This window comes from Lepisosteus platostomus, chromosome 4 (genome assembly GCF_059453375.1).
Source record: "Lepisosteus platostomus isolate fLepPlt1 chromosome 4, fLepPlt1.hap1, whole genome shotgun sequence".
NCBI classification, from domain to species: Eukaryota; Metazoa; Chordata; class Actinopteri; order Semionotiformes; family Lepisosteidae; genus Lepisosteus; species Lepisosteus platostomus.
Genome location: NC_142614.1, coordinates 12677364 through 12698035, shown reverse-complemented (window position 1 = coordinate 12698035; position 20672 = coordinate 12677364). Strand labels below are relative to the sequence as shown.

The window sequence follows — 20672 nt, the reverse complement described above, 5'->3', positions numbered from 1 at the left end:
CTGTTGCTGGAGTGTGCACGTCTTCAGCTGGCACTGTCCCAGTATATTTGTATATTATTGTGTGAGAGTTCGTCCAATTGGTGGATCAAAGGTGATGGACAGTTATGCTTATTATTGCATGAAATTGAACTAGGTACAGTAATGGTACAACTGTGAAGATGGTGGAAGAATGTTTTTCTTGGCTTGGATTTGAGAATGGCTCAAATCCAAGGTGAAATCTGTTTTTTATTGTACAGTCAAAGTACAATATGTCAGTCAAATCGCTCCTGTAGAACACGCAACTGTATAAATGGATATGCGGTAAATGAAAGTGATTCTGGACAAAAGAATTAGCCAAGTCAGTAAATAAATTAGAATCATTGTGGTGTAGTTAGAGGTCAACATTACTATTCAGTGAAACATCATCAAAGTCCTTGATTCAGGGTTTTTGTGTCGTAACTATGCACAATATCTAAGAATTTTAATTCTTTGTCTTTGCTGGCACAGAAACGTTCGAAGAATATCAAATTGAATTGTAATGTGATCAGATTGGTTGAGTGATGAAGTCTCAAAAGGGCCCAGTGGGCAAAGTGTACGTTAATCTACAAGTCTGACACATGCAGGTCGGGTAATGGTCTTCTGGGAAAACTGGCCCCGGTGTGAGTGCGTGTGCCCTGTGATGGACTGGTGTCCTGTCCACGGTGTGTGAGAGTGTGTATCTGTGTGTGCCCTGTGATGAACTGGTGTCCTGTCCAGGGTGTAGCCTGTCTTGCGCCCGCTACTTGCAGGGATAGCCTCCGGCTCCCCTGCAACCCTGAATTGGAAGGTGGTTAGAAAATGGATGGATTAATGGCAGCTTCCATTCTTCCAGTTCATAATTTTAACATAATAAATAATAATTTAACATCATAAAATTAACAACATAATTTCACAGGAACAAGTAATAGGTTTAATCCATGTTGAAAAGAGAAGAAAGTAAACACAACGTTTCGGCTATGGATTCTTCTTCGGGTGTCTTCAGGTGTTCCCAGCTACCCACCTGAACTACTTTAACATTACTTTACTTCCATGATAAGGGATAATAGTAACAGGATCTGATTTTTAATAGGTGGGGTGAGAGATCAGGGGTCACCGAATAAACCTAAAGTTAGTGAAGGTGGAATGATGTAGCCTAGAATCTTTGACAGGGTTTTAGGATTAGGACACACAATTGCTAAATTGGTGGGCAGAAGAAAAATTCATGGACATAACTGTCAGTAGTATTTCCTGAGCATTGATAGCATATATCTATTTCTAACATCCCCATATTAAACAAGTTATTTCCTCTGTAGCATATCCCATGTAAGGTTTTTAAATTGTATTGTATTTGACTATTGCAAGATCTAGTGAATTTGTTGCATCTGATTTCTGTTCAACTATCTCCATCCAGGAAGAGAGAGTGTAACATTGCTATCCAGATGGGGCCACGCCAACAGCATGCCCCTACACAGAGTGTGGAGCTTTTTTTTTTCTCCTCTCCTCCGAGAGTGTAGGTGTTACAGTATGTGTCCCCTCATGAGTGTAAGCGCTAGGGCTTGAGGTGTCCAGTGTTCCATCAGGGAAGCCTCAGAATATCTTTCCCTCAGTCTGTCTGAACAAATTGGAAATCTTCCCCTTCCACTCACACTATCCCAGGCTCAATGAACCATACACCACGTAACATCTCCTTTGGTGGCACCTCCCAACTCCCTGTGATATACCTTTCATGCCTTGGTCTTGGTCCTCTGAGGTCATGCTCCTCTCCCTCACTAATGTTTGACTTGCCCATGCCCCTTGCCCATGGAAGCTAGATATTGTCACGGACGTCCAAAGGGACTAACCGCGGGGAGCAGGAGACCGGAAAAAGACCCATATGCGTAGCGGCGAGACGGAAAAAGACTCGGGCTCATTAGTGCAAAGAGTTCAGGAATGCCGTATAGAAACCTATGCCCTCAGGGAGCGGACGTGGGGCACCCTGGTGCTAGGCGGGTCTCAGGACATCCGAACGTCAATGCTGAGCGAGGGCAGAGTGCAAGACCTGGGAATATATAGCCCAAGGGAAAGAGAGGGACCGGAAGGCCAGCAGGCAGGAAACTAGGGACAGGACAGAGAAGGAGCGCCCTCTGGCTGCTCTGGCTGCAGAGGGCGTGACAGATATTTTCTGCATACAAGGATTATTTAACACTCAAGAGTTTGATATCATAGTGTGTCAATGATACCAGGTTAATATATTTAATCCTCACTTGAGTACTTTCAGTAACCTCTTATCCCATTCAGGGTCATGGTGATTCAGAGGCTATCCCGGGAAACAGTGGGCACAAGGAGGGATACGCTCTGGACAGAACACCAGTCCATGGCAGTGTACACACAGACACAGACATACACACACCCACCAGGGCCATTTTGTTACAGAAGCTAGCACGACTTCGGACTACGGGAGGAAACAGGAGCACTTGGAGAAAACCTGTTTGTGTATTATTTGAATTACTTTCTTGTTGAATCTACGTGGCAGATGAAAGGTAATGGATTTCTTGAACACAGTATTCGAAACACAGAAGGTCACACGAAATACCATTTTCAGGGGATTGGGTGATTCTTAATGTGAACAAACAGGTTTTTAAAAATACAGTTTACCTCTTGGGGTTCATTGCACAGTTTGAAAAACCTTTGAAAACCCCACCCATTCCATTAGTCCAAATCTGTTAGAAATGTAAAAGGCCTCCATTTGGCTTTTCACATGTAAAATTACTAAGTGGTGATGCAACTACTATACATACTGTACATGCCTGCTATGGTTACACAGGCTTGTCATGAAAAAGGGTTTTCCATTTTGAGAAAGGGCTCTATCATTAAAAAGTGAGATATAACGTGTTTCTCAATAACATTAATAAAGTTCAAACAAAAAAATCTTTTTTTACTTCTGACATCATTATACTTTGCTAGGTAAATTGTTGGTATGAAAATCTATTCAGAATTGAATGCATTTAGAAATGTTTTCTTAAAAATATGTTCTTGTTTATACAGTATTACTGTACTGGTTTGATGGGTTTACTGAGACAATTATTAATTGTAGCAGTAATCACGAGGTTGTTCGTTGTGGCTTTTAGAAAATCAATCGTCAAAACAACTAACAACGCACACACACTGGTTCAATACACGAGATACATTTATTAATATAAACTGTGCACCAAACATATACTAGTCTGCCTGGATACGAGCGGCAGACCTTACTGTGAGGGTTATCAATATACAAGGTATATAATCTCGAAGAGATGCAAACACAAAGAGATACACAACAGAGAATATATGTCAATATATATCGTTCGGTTACCAAATCGCTAACCAGTGTTATTACCCACTGTTACTCTAAGCTCGGAAGTAAATACATTACTCATGAATTAAATTGATAACAACTTGTGTTGAGGTACAATTAAATTCTCGAGACGCAATGTAGAACATGGGGTTTACTTATCCACTGTGTTTGGATTTGGAATTTCCCGGCACGAACACCAAACCAGCTGACAAGCTCTGTTGCAGCCTCTGTTCCAGCGGTTGTCCAATGGGCGTTGTGTCGGCGTCCTCTGGCTACCGGCCAACCAGTCGAGGTGCAGCTCGGAGTAGGACGAGCGGAGGAATCTAACTGCGGCGCGCAGGGCAGTCGTTGCTCCGAGGGGATCTACCAGCAGTCCGGCTGGCTAGTAGAAAGTCTCTATGCACAGAGTGTGACCGCGAGTCCTCACAAGTCACTCTTTTGCCTGGGAAGAAACTGGTTCGTTCCCGGTCCAGCGCTGCTTCTGAATAAGCTATTCAGGTTGTCGACGAGGGTCCAACTGTAGGCTGCCGTTGATCAAGCGGAGCATTCACGTTGGTAGAATTCTGAGTACGTACGGGATCCTCGGCCTCGCTCTTAGAACAAAGTCCAAGTCCCTTTGCAGACAACAGCAGTTGTCACGTGATTGTCTCTGAGGATGCGCGAAAATGTCCAAGGAGAGCTCAGAACTGAGCTTGCGCTCCCTTTTTGATCAAGACCCAGATGTGTGCTGATTGGTTGAGAGTTTGGCGGGCATTGGAGACCCACGTGGTATTACCACGCCCTGCCAGTCCCTGATTGGTTGGTCAAGGTGAGATATAAGTCACTTACTCTTGACACTTAGGAATGCAGTCCAGATGTCCATTCAGCACTCCCTAGACTGATAGGCGCCAATGGATGACCATTGATCATGATAGCCAGGCTTAGCTAATTGCATCCCCGTCTGGGAGCTTGTTTCTTATCAAAAGAAAACATCTTAAATCAGCCTACATGAATTCTTTCTCTGTGGCTGCACCACAGAGATGGAGGGTGAGATGGGGCCTCCTTTAGGAGCATACCAACGCTTAATTCTGTCTTATTAACAAGCATTGCCGCTACATTACCATTCTGAGAAAAAGGTTTTAAATCATATGGGTTTTAGCATTTTGATAAATCATCATGCAGGCTCTTTTCTAAGAATATTCAACAAAATACAATGGTAAACATGAATTTTCAGGTATTTCAGATAGATGTGCTAATAATGGAAATTATTGGATCCAGTGTCTGCACACCAAAACACTCTCAGTGTGGCCAACAATGTAAAGTCCAGGAGGCTTTATTGTAGACTTTCTCACGTTTTGCAAAATATAAACCTTAAAAAAACAAACAATTTATCATAAATATTGCCAACATCCTTTATACAGTATACACATATTCATTACTTTGGTAAACAATGTATAAATAAAGCTTCTTTGTGTAACACTTTATTGGGATAGAAATCCCAACTAGTTCTACGACATAACAACACCACTTTTTTCACTTTAGAAAATGTTGAAAAGTTGTGCTTCAAGTTTTTTTTCTGTCCATCTCTTAATGATATGGAATCCTTTGGTTACAAGTCTGCTGAACTGGTTTTCCAGAATGTCTATACCTTTAGACATTCGGTCAAAATGAGTTGGAATGTAAGCAGGTTTCAACATTTTATTGTATGTATTTTTCAGATAGTCTCTTGCGTGCTGTTGCATATTTTAATAATAATAATATAATAATAAACTTTATTTTATATAGCGCCTTTAAAGGTGGCTTCTCAAAGCGCTTTACAGGATGACAACAACAATAAATAAGAAGAATACACAAGATAAAACACAATGACAATACACAGAGGAGACCGTGGATGGTGGTACTAGGAAAAGCAGAGGGGTAAAGAATGGAACCAGTTAAGTACAGGCTCTTCTAAAGAAGAAGGTTTTGAGTCTGGACTTGGAGGAGTTTAGAGAAGGTGACTCTCAGATATCCTTGGGCAGAGAGTTCCAGAGCTTGGGGGCATCACAGGAGAAGGCCCTGTCACCCATAGAATGAACGGGCTTGGGGGACAGTAAGGAGACCAGAATTAGAAGAAGGAAGGTTGGGAGGTGGGGAGTAGGGTGATAAAAGTTCAGACAGGTACTGAGGTACCAAGCCATGCAGAGCCTTATAGGTGGAGAATTAATTAATTGTATTAATTCTCCATGAATTCAGTAGATTTAGTAACTGCCTGAAAATCAAACTTAATTTAAGACTTTAATCTAGTTTCATTTAAGTTAAATTACAGTGTCGTCTAATTAACTATTAAAATGCTTACTTTAAACAGCAATTCCCATTAATTCAATAGCATAACTGTCAAATTTCTGTCACATTTCCATTATCTATTGCTTTTGAGCTCATTAACATTCTCATCAATTTCTGTGTTTATATATCTATTTGAATGTTTCTATTTCCTTCATTATAACTTCATAGCCACTAAAAGAAATGTGTCAATTTCTTCTGTTAAAATGTACTATTTTAGATATCTGATGATTTTTATGAACATGTACTAACTTTTGTTTTTCCTGTTACACAGACAGCTTCATATAAAATAAAATTTATTTGAAATCACCTTTTTTTAAAAATAATATACATATTAAATATAATCTATGATGTTATATGTGAGGGTGGCACAGTAGCTAGCACTATTGCTTTGTGGTGCTAGAGTCCTGGGTTCAATTCCAGACCTGGGCTGCTATCTGTGTAGTCTATCTGTTATCCTCATCTTTATGTGGGTTTTCCCCAGGTGCGCCAGTTTGACATATGACATACAGTAAGACATATGGTAGGCTAATTGGCTTCTGGGAATATTATCCCTGGTATGAGTGTTTGTTGTGTGCCCTGTGATGGACTGTGTCTTGTCCAGGATGTGTCCTGCCTTATACATGTTTCTTTCTGGGATAGCTCTGGCTCCCCTTTAACCCTGAACTGAAAGGAGTTGAAAAATGCATGAATAAATGTTATATCTGAATATAAAATTTAAGTGCCTTGCAAAAGTACTCTTGTTTTTGTACAATTCTCACATTGTGCTGGTTAAAAACTTGAAATCGTGATGCTTTGATTAAGCAATTAATATTTGTTAATTAATATATTAATGGACCCCAGTCTATCGCAGAAGAAATATGAAAGAAGAAAGTCAATAGATAATTAAAAATAAAAATTGAAAAGTCTTGATTGCATAAGCCTTATGCTGTGGCAAACCTAGATTAATTGAGGTGTACAAAATTATCTTAACAACCCACACAAGGAACCTTTGCAATGATAGCGTCTCACATGATCTCATTATAAATATACCTATTCCTGCATGATCCTTCAGTCCAGTAGAGTATTTGAAGAAAAGCCAACAAGCTTTCAGAACTCTGATAATGTTGTATATGTGTTCAGATGACTGAACATCCCTTTAAACATGGTGAGGTTGATCATAAAGAACTGGAAGGAACAGAATATATTGCTAACCAAATAATGCCTAGATTTAATTGTCAGTCCAAACTAAGCAGCAGGGCATGGTGAATACTCCTTAGTGATGACACCATTAAGGCCAATGCCAACTTTGAAAGAGTTCAATGGCTCAGATGGAACAAAAAATGTCAATGGGACAACAATATCCCAGTTCATCCACAAAGGAGCTTGAATGGAACTGGAAAAATATTCCTGCATGTGTTTGAATCAAACTACCTATCTGATACTGCAAACATGTGACAAAATGTTTTGAGGTCTCACAGGATAAAGTTTGATTTTTTTAAAACAGGTCATTTAAGCATTATATTATACTATAAGATGACATAGTGATTTCTCAGACATTGATCTGGCATCAAATTATGTACGTGTTACCACACAGAAACTTATCCCATAGAAACCTAAACTTAAACTTAAATTTAAACAGAAACTTAAACCATACAAGCAGTACAATTAAATCCTACATACTGCAACATATATACACATTCATTTTCATTTTACTCTTCTCCTACAGAAAACAAAGAACCCTGAAATTTACACCAACCACACTACAACCATATGAATAGCAAAACATCTCTTACATTTTGTACATAAGCAAAGCACTGTACATAGATTTTTATCTGATCTTATTGACCTGTGGGAAGATTATTATTTCAGATTATACATTTTTTACATACATTTACTATGCACAACTGGATTAGTCTGTACCTTATCTCACCCTACCTTCAGACCTCTCTATTCTATATACTTTGTCTGTGTGCAGGTGAGGTTGCTGTTCAACTGTTCCCACATTTGAATCAGCTCATCAGGAGCCAACTTATGGACCAGCAGCAAGTCACGGTACCAACAGGGGTTTTTACTCATCCCATTTTCTCTGCTTTTAACTTTGATGCCCAGTGTCTTAATGCCACTGTGCTCCTTGGGGCTGACCTGGAGCACTTTGAGACACATGCCTATAAACGCATCATCAATAGGGAAGATTTCCAGCTCATTAGAAGCACCGTACATCCTCATAGCCAAGGGGCCTCCCATGAGGAACCCTCCTCCTCCTACATATGGAGGGTAAAAAGTCTCACTGAACATCACTTCTGGGATGAAGTATTTGCTATTCCTCTCTCTGCTTGGAGCAGAGGTTGTAAGGACATCCCCAGTGATCAAGTCTGTTGTGTTCTTGTTACTTTCCAGAAATTCTACTACATTGACAGTGTTTACAAAGACATCATCGTCTCCCTTGAAGATGTACGGCACGCTTTGACAATAGATGGAAAACCACTTTAGGAAGCCAACCTCCTTGAGGGTGAGGTTGTAGAAACTGTCTTCAAAGTCCCACTGGAGAATGTCCCCAAACACCCTGTCCTCGTATTCCAGGAGCTTCTGGTGGTGAGCCTGCTCTTCTCCTTTGGAGTCTGTCCCCAGAAGGAACACAAGTCTGATCTTCTTGCCCCTGATCTCCTTCTCCTGCCCCCAGGTCCTGCGGATGGCCTCCCTGCGCTTGTACTGTGTGATCACGGACTTGACCACCATCAGGAGATAGATGTCTTCTCCGCATTTCTCTGGATGGTTAAAGATCATGGGGAAGTACCTACAGTGCCGGTACAACAGGAACCGCTGGATACGTTCCCCCACTCCAGCAAACCACGGCATGCTGACCATGCTGGAGTTGGCAGAGCAGTTGGCATTTGTAACATCCCATCCTTGGACCAAGCTGTTGTCAATGAATGATCCATTCTCATACTCCATCCAGAAGGAACCAAGTCCTGGGAAAGCCATACTCTTACTCTTACTGTCTTTCTGTATGTCCTGGTAATTCTTCTCAAGATCAGAGTTCTGGTACCTCAGCACTGCTACCTGCACAATGACACCTATTACCAGAAGGATGACCACTAAAATGATTCTTTGGAATTTGTTACTAATCTTCCGCCTAATCCTACTGAGAGACCTACAAGGGAGGGAGAAGCAGAAGGTAGTTACAACTGGCATGCACAGCCAGTAAGGTGAGAACAATCTCTAAAACATGATAGTAAACAGTTTCACATAGGCACTGTATGACTGGTGTGAAGGAACAAGTTAAAGTGTTCAAAGCTAAATTTATTTTGTTAAAAACATTTCTTTTCATTTCTTTATAATATTCAAATCTGTAATCCAAATCGTGAAACTCTTTAATGTCTGTGTGTACCTTTTACAAGAATGGAGCCCTGTGAGGACCACATTCCACAGATTACTCTGGCGAAATGAACTGCTCTTCTCTGCCACTTAACTAGCTTTCTCTTCCTGATTTTTAAATAGTCAATAGACAAACTGTCTTCCAGCAACAGGTGAGGTGACAGAGGACACCAGAGGAATCTGAGAAATGTGGTTGTCAAAGGAATATACTGTCACACCTATAAAAGAAAAAACTAATTTTAGTAGTGAACTTGTGAAAGGCATTTGTTAGAAACAGCTCCTATCTACATATAACTCTTTTGTAAAATGAGACTGAGAAAAGGAAAATAATTCATATCATTCTTGCTTCTAGTCTCGGGTCAAGCCTTGGAAGAACCGAATACCTCTCACTGAGAAACCCAGTCTTAAATGTTTCATGATATACAGTATATACACTGTAGACATCTCCCTTGAAGAGAACATTCTCTGTCTATCTAATAGAATTGGGAAACAAGTCTCAGGAGGCCATTGACTAATGCAAAGGAAAGATAAATCATTCCTTGATTTGAACCAGAACTCCTTTCAGAACCCAGATTAGTCTTGAGAGTGAATAAGATTGTTTCCTGAATAAACTCTTTTGCTGCACAGTAGTGATGCATTTATAATCGTAATAAACACTATAATTGTAATAAAAATATATAAAAAGTGATATTTATAACACTTTTATAAATATTATAACAGTGATCTAATTCATTTACACCATTCAGTTATTCACCTACAGATAGATCGGTGGGAGAATGATGACAATAATGAAGATTTAGACATAATACAGATTTACACCTGGCTAGATATTATTTGTACTGCAACTGATGCACAGTATGAGAAGTTTGTGTGTTGTCAAGTAGTCATCTACACTTGTTGATGATCAATTAAGCTGATCCCATGATTTTGGAGTTTTATTAGACCCTAGAAAAGGTAGTAAATGTTCTTCAAAGTTTTAATTAAATTGAATCAGATAATGGTTACTATTTTAACAGTTGCACCTGTGAGACAGCTCTGTTATTCATGAAAAGATTTTTTGCAATTACAGGAAACCTTAGCTTTACAATCCTCAATGACATGAAATTATACAATTTACTGTATATGTTTTAATGATACATTTATGTAATAAATAACATAATTTATATGAATTATGTTTAACAAATGTCTGCACAATTAACATAGTTAATGAACATAATCATATTTTTAATTAGCACAATATACCAACAATATACTAATACTCACATGTCTGCAGAAAAGAAGAAAGCAGGTGAGTTATTTAGAGTGGAAAGTCACAACAGAGACTCCCTACAGACAGACTCCACAATCCCTTTCAGTGTGGAAAACCATCTCTGGCTTAATATATATTCGTCATACAGGCAGTCCTTGCAGTCGTCTTGTAAACCAATTGTACACCCAGACACATGCAGACATTTGAATAGCTAAGGTTTTCATAGGCTGTTGTTCCCTTTGTGTCACCCACCTGTTCTTTTGTCCTCCCTCTACTGTACATAACTCTGGAGGCACTCTCTGGGTATGGCTAGGGGCCAGACACCAAATCCATACTTGTCCTCATTTCTACTGCATGTGGTGGCTCAAAGGAAGCAATTGAAAAAGAAACAATGCATTCAGGTAGGATGAGACACACCTGTAATGCTAAACATAGGATTAACAGAAATAAACAGAAATTGTATTAGGTCATCTAGCAAGGAAAACTGAATCTTTTGTTCATGTCAGCTCTGCTTTTTACTTTTTTTCTCTTCAGGGCATCTTCCATTTGAGTTAGAAATACTCTGAACTGTATGTGGCGACTTGTTATCTCTTGAAGTTAAAGATATAAAAAATTTAGGACATTTTTGTTCTTTCACTTATTCTCACCTAGAAGGACCTGGTGGTCAGAAACTGGCATTATGACAATATTATGTGACATTACACAAAACACTTTAATGTTTCATTAACCTTTACTGGAGAAAAAACATTTTCTCTAGGAATACATTAGAAATGTTGGAGAAAGAATACCCGAAGCCATAGCGTCATGCTACTTGTCCATGCTGATGTTACATGTTGTTTATTGGGTTGGGCTTAGAATGGGATGGGGGGCATGGGTGAAGTTTGTTGATTTCCTCATGTCCTAATCATTTTCAGAGTCTGGTACACATTGGATATTTTTATGGAATATTTTGTGACTCCAACCTGATCAGTGTCCATTTTGGGTGCAATCATTTAGCTTCATTTTTCACAGACCAAACTATATTTTTACAAAATAACATTACAGGAATGCTTATCTTATATCTCTCTAACTAAACAAATCATTTCAGAGCAATTTGAGACTGTGGATGTTATGGTGTGTGATTTGACATGGAATGACCTATTTCTGTTTCCTTTTTGTTGGTGGGTATTATGGATATGTTAAAGGGAAATGAAGTGGTATATATCAATCGTCTTTGTCTTTCCCATCAAAACATTCTCCTGTAGAGTCTCAGGAAATGTGATCCTGGGAAACTCGTACCTCTCAGTTATCAACTTTGCTCTTTTTATCTAGTAGACTGTTCAGTAGTTTTGCAGAAGAAGATCTCATAGACACAGATGGAAATGTAACTACTACCTTTCAGGGTTTATTAGCTGCAGTGTTTGCACACTTTAAATCGAGAAAGTGCTTTGTTTATGTCATAGCAGGGACATAAACAGAAGCCAACTACACCACCAAGCAGTTTTAAAGATGTTAGGACCTTTCTCTCCAAGCAGGCTGCCATATTCCCTGAAGCCTCCGGTTCCCCCGCAGACCAGTACAAGACATGTATAGCACTCACATCCAGTTTTTATGTTTCTAGAGCCCCACTATTTTATCACTTTCTACTAAATAAAAGAACAAGGAAAAAATATCCACAAAGTAATTAAACACACAAACTTATGAACTCCATGAAGGTAAAAGCCCACCAGCACCACTCCGCTGAATGAGGTGAATAGAAGGTGCACCTCCTATTTCTTTAAAGAAAGTAATGAAACTTCTTGCAGTCCTTCAGTTGCCTATATGCAGGTATTCAGGTACATTGTCCTTATCTTTCTTCTCTGACCAGGTGGTCCACGTCTGGATCAGCCTGTTAGGAACACACCTAGGCAATCTTATGGTTGACCTTTGACTGGGTGGTATTTGAAGGGTATCAGAGCAAAGAGGTTGTCATTCAACCCTTTGTAGCACGGACCCAGAAAGCAAGGTACTTTTTTATTTCAAGTGCAAGAAAATTAAAAAAAACAAATTTAGAATCTAATCTTTTAGAATCTAAAGTTTCTGATTTACAACTTCAATCCCCCTGCAAGATTCCTGGCTGAGAGGTTAAGCTGCTCCCAAACAATTTGAAATTCTTTCCCTGAGACTAACCATGAAACTGAGACTCTCTCCAAGAATTCTCTCAAGCACACTTGATCCAATATGTTATACTACATTTCAGCACCCGGGCACACCAAAAAAAAAAACAGGAAAAAAACTTACAGAAGACAAACAGAAACTGTCAGTCAGCAGTAAGGAAAAGACCATGATTTGAAGGAGGAAGAGAAAGAATTCCTTTTTTCCTCAAATGCCACTTTTTGGTATAGAAACAAAAAAAAATCCCACAGGAAGTTCTAATGATCATTAGTGAAATGTCTCTTTCCTTATCTGCTTACTCAGGAATCTCCAAATGCAACATAATTCCTGGTGAAGCGGATAAAAACACAGAACAGCCTATGCTTGGGTGAGGGTGCTAAGAGACATGAAGAACCATGTTCAGCCAAGCGCAAAGCCTATTTAACAACAAATTTGCTACAGTATGTACAGTATGTGCAGTTTTGTAAGTGACAAGTATGGGAAATTTAAACTTCTTTATGACAATTGCCTAAATACCACAACTATGCATTTCTTTGACCTGTGTTGGAGGAAGGGTCACTATTTTACAGAAAATGTTGAACTGAGCTACTGATTACTATTAAAGGTCCCATGACACTCTTCATAGTTTGTAATTTTCATGATTTTGGTTGTTAATCCTGTGTCATAGGTAAATCCTACTTCTGGTTCCCACAAGTATAATGCCATTTGCAGTGTCTTTGAAACATTGTTGGTACCCAGCTTCATTTCAAATAAATTACCAAATCTGAAACCAGACATCATATTTTGCACTTCCAAGCTACTTGACATATAAATAAAAGTCATATATTTCCCAATATATAATAAGATAAGAGTAGTTCAGGTGGGTAGCTGCGTCACCAGCCTTCTTCGGGTGTCACCCTGAAGCCTGAGTCTGAACTTTCACCTGAGCCTTCTTCAAAATGTTGTTCTCTTTCAGCATGGAATAAACCTATTACCTGTTTCTATAATAAGATAATTTACTGTAATAAACATCATACCTACAGATACAATAAATAATTGGAAAACAGACTCAAATTATAATTTTATGGTGATCAGTTTTATGGTTTAACTGATAATCAATATTCATAAAGACAAAAAACATAGTTTTTTAATGCAATACAATAAACAGAGCATGAGACCAAAGTTGAAAGGAGGGAGATCATATATTTGTTCTTGCTAATTTTCTAACAGTCATTTATTGGCCTTCACTCCCTGGTTAAGAGCCACCACCAATGAACACCTTGCAAAATATACTCTCATACCCTCTTTCTAATTATAGTAAACAAATGACAAATGATGTTTTCTATTTTTTAAATATATTACATATTAAATACCTTTTAAATAAAAAAACGTAACACATTAAAGTAGAAATTTTATTAGATTATACAGTAGATATACTAAAATTACATGTTTAAACTTTTATAATTAGTGACAAACCTTTACTGTAGTTTGTGCTAAAACCCTGTTTTTCTGGTTGTTTTGTAACCCATGTGCGTAAGAAAAAGAAGAGGAATGTCGTTAAATGCTACCAGTACCATGTGAAAAGAGGCAGGAAAAGATCGAGAGAGCTTTCAGACAGGACAGATTAACCAATGGAATGCAAGTTAAAAAACTGGTTTGTCCACAACTTCTTGGTGTCACGGATGCTGGAAAAGTCTGCCGTGGAATGAACAGAAGAGCAGTAGAGACGATGTTGGCCTGTGCCCTCAGGGGATGAGGCCTGACTACATAGGAAATGGAAACGAGACACACTGGAAGAACATGAATAATCACACGGAACTAGGAACAGGAAAGAAGTGGAGCGCCCTCTAGGGGATGGATATTGACCAAGAAAGTACCACACGTAGGATAAGCTGAACAGCACAGGGGGGAGGAAAAACATAATTTAACTGTCAGGAAACCTCCGGGAATCCACAGCTGAGAGCAACCCCCTCCTCTGGGGTTATAATAAACTTTATTAACGTGTGGTAGAGGGAGCCGGAAGTCTCTTGTGGACCGGGCACGTGGTCTGTGAAAAAGTTCCATGACTACATGATCGATCACATGAAGGATCCTCTGGTCCTTCAGTAACCTTTCAATCTGTTAAAATTATTTTCTATCTTGGTACAGGTAAATATCTATATATTTTTACTGTGAAAGGTGTCTTAAAATCAAAACTTTCATATTTGAGTTTCAAAGTGAGAGCTCAAACAGATTTTGAAAGAAGTAAAATAGCTGGTGTCGGAATTGCAGGTGCTTCAGTCAAAGAAACAGCTAAATTATTAAAATATGTCAAGGGGAACAAATCATGACAGCATACGCCAAACAAGGGAAGACAGCATCAGGAAAGAAGAGGAGTGGTTGTCAAAAAGTCAAATTTATCAATCGTGATAGACAGAAGAGGAAAGTTTCTAAAAACCACAAAACAATAGCCTGATGCAGACACAGCCTATGAGACCACAGAGGAGATCGACCCAGGAACTGCAGACCGAGGGAGACTTTGGCAGAGGAACAGAGGCACTGCATAGAGACATTTAATACTTGAAGGCAAGGAGCAAAGAAACTGGCCTGGTGAGTCGATACTGACCCAAGGGGAATGTGGTGCAGTCTGAAGGAGGACTCCCAATATAGCCCAAACCAAGACTGGGCAAGTTGGACTGTGTGGCATTCCTCTTCTATGCATTGCTGTCCTTCTCTGTAACACCAAGACTTTCTAACACCCTCTCCTCATCACCTACAACTACAGCAGACCCTCAGGATGAGGGTTAGGATCCTTTCCTTGTTGCAAATGCTGTTTTCGTTGTGTCTTGGGCTGATAGTAAATGTTATCGTACGTAGTAAATTAAAAGGGCACTTTTAATTATATTAATGCTTGTCACTGGTCTGTGTGTGCATTGGTAGTTCTGGGAGATGAACAGACCTTCCTTCCTAACATATCAATGGATCTGTAACGGTATGGACAGTTATTCCATTGGGAATCATTGGGTATGATTATTACTCTGCATGGTAGAAATAAGGCCACAAAATACAAAACCATTTTAGGCAACCACATGCACCCTATGGTGCCAACATTGTTTCTTCAAGATGCTCCCATATTCCAAGGTGGTAATGCACACTGCTAAATGTATTCAACAGTGGTTTCATGAACACCAGGATGAAGTCAAATACCTTCCATGGCCTCCCCAATCACCAGATCTCTACATCATGGAACCTTTATGGGAAGTTCTGGAATGTAGACGGTGGCGCAGATTTGCACTTTCTTCAACTCTCAAAAATCTGGAGACTTTCCTTATGGAAGAATAGTCCAATATCCCACTAGAGATGGTTCCAAACTTGAGTAACAGTATATCAAGAATGAATGCAACTGTTCTGAAGGCAAAGGACAGCCCAGCTCCTAATTAGTTAATTAATATTCATATATTGCTTGGTGTTTTCATTATTTTGCCCACCCCCTGTACTTTATTTTGTTCTTTTACTGATTTTTAGCTTTGTTTATATACCTTTCTCCTTCTTCTGCGCTATCCTGATGAGCTCTGTGTCCACCAATGTAAAAGCAAGTTGATGTTTGAGAATTTTCATTACACAGGGTTTGTTAGGCTCTATCACATCCTAGACCTAGAGTATTCAATTCAGTTTCAGGATTCAATCTTTTAACTGCCCTAATCTGTTTCCTATACCTGCAGTCAAACCACCATGGAATCCAGAAATTGGTGCCCCCAACAATCCCCTCAGGAATGTCTGGTTCTAGTGGCATCCTCTACATTCTTGTTTCTATCCTGAGACAAGGTTGTTTCAACCCCTGTGAAGACACACTCATGCCCTTTAAGGATCCTTAAGATCTGCAGAATTTACCATCCCTTCTACTTCTTTTTTTCCCACAATGGGTCTTTGAATCTGTGACATGCCTCACACCCCAAACTCCCATTTCACCCTTTCTCTACTCCCCTCTAAAACAAAACCCTCTCTTTCAAGGTTCTTCATCCAGATGTCCAAGATTTCCTCTCCTTTGTGCCATGACTCCTGTCTTTTCAAATATCTGCATTGTGAACATCCAGTAGCGCTTTTGTACCCATGTTCATTTCCCCCTTTCAATCAGTGGTGACTAAACACTGGAAATTTGGGGTCTTGGAAAATTGCCATTGGTGTTAGAGTGTGTGTATCTGTGTCTTTGTGTGCCCTGTGATGGACTCCATCCATCAGGGTGTATCCTGCCATGTACCCATTGCTTGCTGCGACACACTGTGGCTCCCCCGAGACCCTGTATTAGATCAAACGGTTAGAAGATGGATGGATGTACTTTTGTTCAATAGGATACAGGTTCACTTTTTGCTTTTTAATGTGTTTTAGTGTCTAAAGTATAGAGGTCTGTATTTTTTATGTCTGTTTAAGGCGGGACTCCAGAAATCACAGACGTAAGAGTTTCTGTTTATAGCAGAAACACTGTGTATTACAGTGTGTAATTTACTGTAATAAACAGTTGTTGTCATTAAGGTTCTAGGAGTGTAAAGGCAATGTGTAGGTAAGACAAATTTGTAAGAGGTGTGGGAGAGGCTATACGCAGTGTGAGGAATGTGTGCAGACCTGTGGGGAAATTTAGTACATTTGTGACTGGTTAGTAAGTATACTGTAGGGTTTCTTGACTTGTGGTGCCTGTTTCAGGAACTGAGTTATAAAACTGTTCTCTGTGTTTGAGAACCCAGTCAAGATTGAAGACTGTTTTTTTATTCCTCCTTTTTATTCACGATTTGTGAATTTTCCCATTTATAAAAGACTCAGATCTTAATATTGTTATGTGAAGTGGCTTTATTCCCCTAAACGAATGCTGGACTGTTGTAGTGGACACTGATCTATTATCAGACTCTTCTGTTGAATACAGAAAAAAATGCATTGATATGCTTGGTTAAATCCTGTCCTATATTCACCAAAACATAGTCTCTTACCACTAGTGCTCTCTTAGCAATTCTGCCATGAAAAAAAATCATAAATACTCTGTAATTATAAAGGAACAAGTAATAGGTTTATTCCATGCTGAAAAGAGAAGTATGGAGGGTATTGAATTTTTCCTTTGATTTCAAAACATTTAAGAACATAAAGAAGTAAATTCTTCAAGATGTAGCACATGAAAGAACACAAAATGATTTTCATGCCTCCTCCAATATGTCTGGAGGCCTATAAACCTGTAAAACTAAAAAATACAGAGAGGTTTTGCCCCTCTCTGTAATGCAATGTAACCCTGGTGCCACAAGTGTGCAAATTCTGTACACTGTTTTACATTTTGACAGCTGCTTTAAACAAGTTAGAACTTCTGTAAAAAAAGTAATTTACCACTTATTATGCTTGAAGGATATCAGCCCTCTTTTTACCTCTAATGTACTGTCAGAAGTAAATATATTAAGCTCTCAATTCATTGTTAATATATTGTCTTACATATTAAAGTTTAATTAATTCTCTTTCAAATCAGTATGCTCCCTAACTCCTCAATTCTGGTTTCTTAAACTGAAACTTAAGACAAAACTTCCATCTTGTCTCATTCAAGTTAAATTACCTTGTCTTCTAATTAATCAATTCAATTTCAGATAATGTCACACAACATAGCAGACCTCTTTCACTTTATTATCATCTTGTGTGACACACACTAGAGGGTCCCATAAACCAGCAACTCAGCCTGCAAAGGAGCAAGGAAATGTTTATTCCATGCTGAAAAGAGAAGAAAGGAAACACAAAGTTTCGGTTGTGGAGCCTTCTCTGGGTGTAAGGGTCAACTATACACTGGCTCTCTTCCTCCTCTCAAGGTATCGACCCACTAACCCATGACACTGTTACATTTGGCACCCAATGTTAGGCTGCCTTTAAACTGTGGTCGCTATGGCAGACAGGTTGAGTCTGTTGGAGGAAGACCCAAGCCCTCACTGTGTCTGTGAGTGTCCAGAGGGAAACCAACAAGGTACAGCGGCAGGCGCAAATTACAGGCACAGCTGTCAACGCTTCAGGAGTCTGCCTCCTCATCTCACACCGTCCCTAATGCTGAAGCCTCTTATTCTTCCCCTCCTAGATCTGCACCAATCGTCTTGACAGCTGGGAAATGGGGATTTTGACAGCTCAATTCCACCGAGACCAAGCCGAAGATCCTACCCTCACCCACGCCAGAGTCCAGGTAGTAGGACTGACCGGATGACCCGTCGATGGCCACCAGAAGCGTTCAAGTACCTTCATCGTTAAGAATGATCTCCTTTACCCATGTAACGGACCAAACCGGATCAGACCTCTAGTCCCCATGAAGCACCGACAGTTCATACTGTGGCTGGCTCACTCCCATTTGCTGGGAGGACATCTCGGGGTAGACAAGACGCGAGAAAGGATCTTTAACAGATTCTTGTGGCCAGGCATATACACTGACATCAGGCGCTACTACACTAACTTCCCTGACTGTCTGCTCAAGCCCCGAAGCCCCACTTACACGTGCCGTTACAGCTCCTTCCCGCTATTGAAGAACCTCAACATTGCCGAGAATCCCGGGAGACTGATTCCTTTGACATCCTGGACCATGTAAATAACTTCCAAGAGAGACTGTTCTAGTTAAAACCTCTCGTCGACCAATTTCTTAGAGAGGCACGGGACAGACAACAAAAATATTCGAATCGCACCGCTTAACTTCGTACCTTTCAGCCAGGAGACTGCGTAATGCCACTACTGCCCGCTCCAGGGTGCAAGCTTTACACTAAAAGGCAGGGTCCCTGTGAAGTTCGTGAACAGATGGGACCTGTAATTGATCAAATCTCTCACCTTGACCATCACGTAAACCGCCTAAAACCGTGGCGTGAGTACACACCCGACGAGGGCGCTTCTACCTTACTGTCCTGTACCTGTAAGGTTTCTGTGGAGAATACTGTGACTGTGATGTGGTTGAAGAAAGTACTAGCCCCCAGTCCACCCCCATCGTTCTGATTCCCAAACCCAACAGATCCTGGCATTTTTGCAACGATTTCAGGAAGTTAAATGAAGTGTCCCAGTTTGATGCATATCCTATGCCCCGGATTTATGAGCTTCTGGAAAAATTGGGAAAGACTAAATATATAACCCCTCTCTCTTTGTGCTCTTAAGGTGATCTTGCCTGTTTCTGTCCTGCTCCTTTGCAATCATTAATCCACAACTTACCTACAGTAGGTCTACTAAGGTACTGTACACCTTACAATTGTTTCTGCTCAAGGGACCCCCAGACCTCAGTAAACATTCTCTCTCCTTTGAAGTTTGAGGTGTTTACCCTTCCAAGTGTCACAGACTTTATCTGAAATCTAAGAGACACTTCTCAGTCACCTAAAGCTGAAACAATATGTTTATTTATTCATACTGTAAGTGCCATACAGAATATGTCATCTTTTCTATTTTCTTTATTCTAGCTTTACAGACTTTAAAGAAAAACTGGTTATTTTTGATTCTTCACTGTTTCTGTTACAAATCGCTGTATCATTTTAAATACATTATGACTTCAACCATGAAGACTAAGGTGCTTTTTTAAAGCACTTTTTATTTACCTTAGATGAAAGTTGTATGAAAGCACAGATTAGGAGAACAGAATTAAAAGAATAAAATATTTCAAAGACCCTTAGCCAGCAGCTATATACTCTGCAACTCACAACTGGCAACCCCCTGAAGCTGAGCAGGTGTGAGCCTGGTCAGTACCTGGATAGGAGAGCTCCTGGGAACAACTAAGGTTGCTGCTGGAAGAGGTGTTAGTGGGGCCAGCAGGGGGCACTCACCCTGTGGTCCATGTGGGTCCTAATGCCCCAGTATAGTGACGGGGACATTATACTGTAAACAGGCACCTTCCTTCGGATGAGATGTAGAGTAGGGGGTGTAACCCCAGCATCCTGGCCAAATTTCCCATTGGCCCTTACCAATCAGTGCCTCCTCATAATCCCCATCTATGAATTGGCTTCATTACTCTGTTCTCCTCCCCACTGATAGCTGGTGTGTGGGGAGCGCTCTGGTGCACTGTGGCTGCCGTCGCATCATCCAGGTGGGGCTGCACATTGGTGGTGGAGGAGTGGAGTCCACATTACCTGTAAAGCGCTTTGAGTGGAGTGTCCAGAAAAGTGCTATATAAGTGTAAGCAATTATTATTATTATTAAATAATATCTCTTTGAGCATGGTGCAACATTGTAACATTATGGTGGCAGCTTTAAGTTATTGAGGCCACATTGTCCGAATACTTGTACAATCAACATATAGTATTTTAGTTTTTCTCTTTACTATTAGCTGACATTTATTGCAAGATATCTAGCCCTCTGAGGTATTCAGGCAATATAAAGCATTAAGCTTAAAAA

The 20672-nt window shown here is 39.9% G+C and overlaps 1 protein-coding gene across 1 annotated transcript; it reads right to left on the bottom strand.

The window, feature by feature from the left end:
* Positions 1 to 4606: 4606 nt before the first annotated feature.
* On the bottom strand, positions 4607 to 10380 carry LOC148672727 (UDP-GlcNAc:betaGal beta-1,3-N-acetylglucosaminyltransferase 7-like). Its single transcript, XM_088628575.1, has 2 exons — positions 10232 to 10380; positions 4607 to 8744 (listed from the first exon to the last, which is right to left on the bottom strand). Coding segments are annotated over exons 1-2 (1206 nt in total). The 5' UTR covers positions 10234 to 10380; the 3' UTR covers positions 4607 to 7540.
* Positions 10381 to 20672: the final 10292 nt, after the last annotated feature.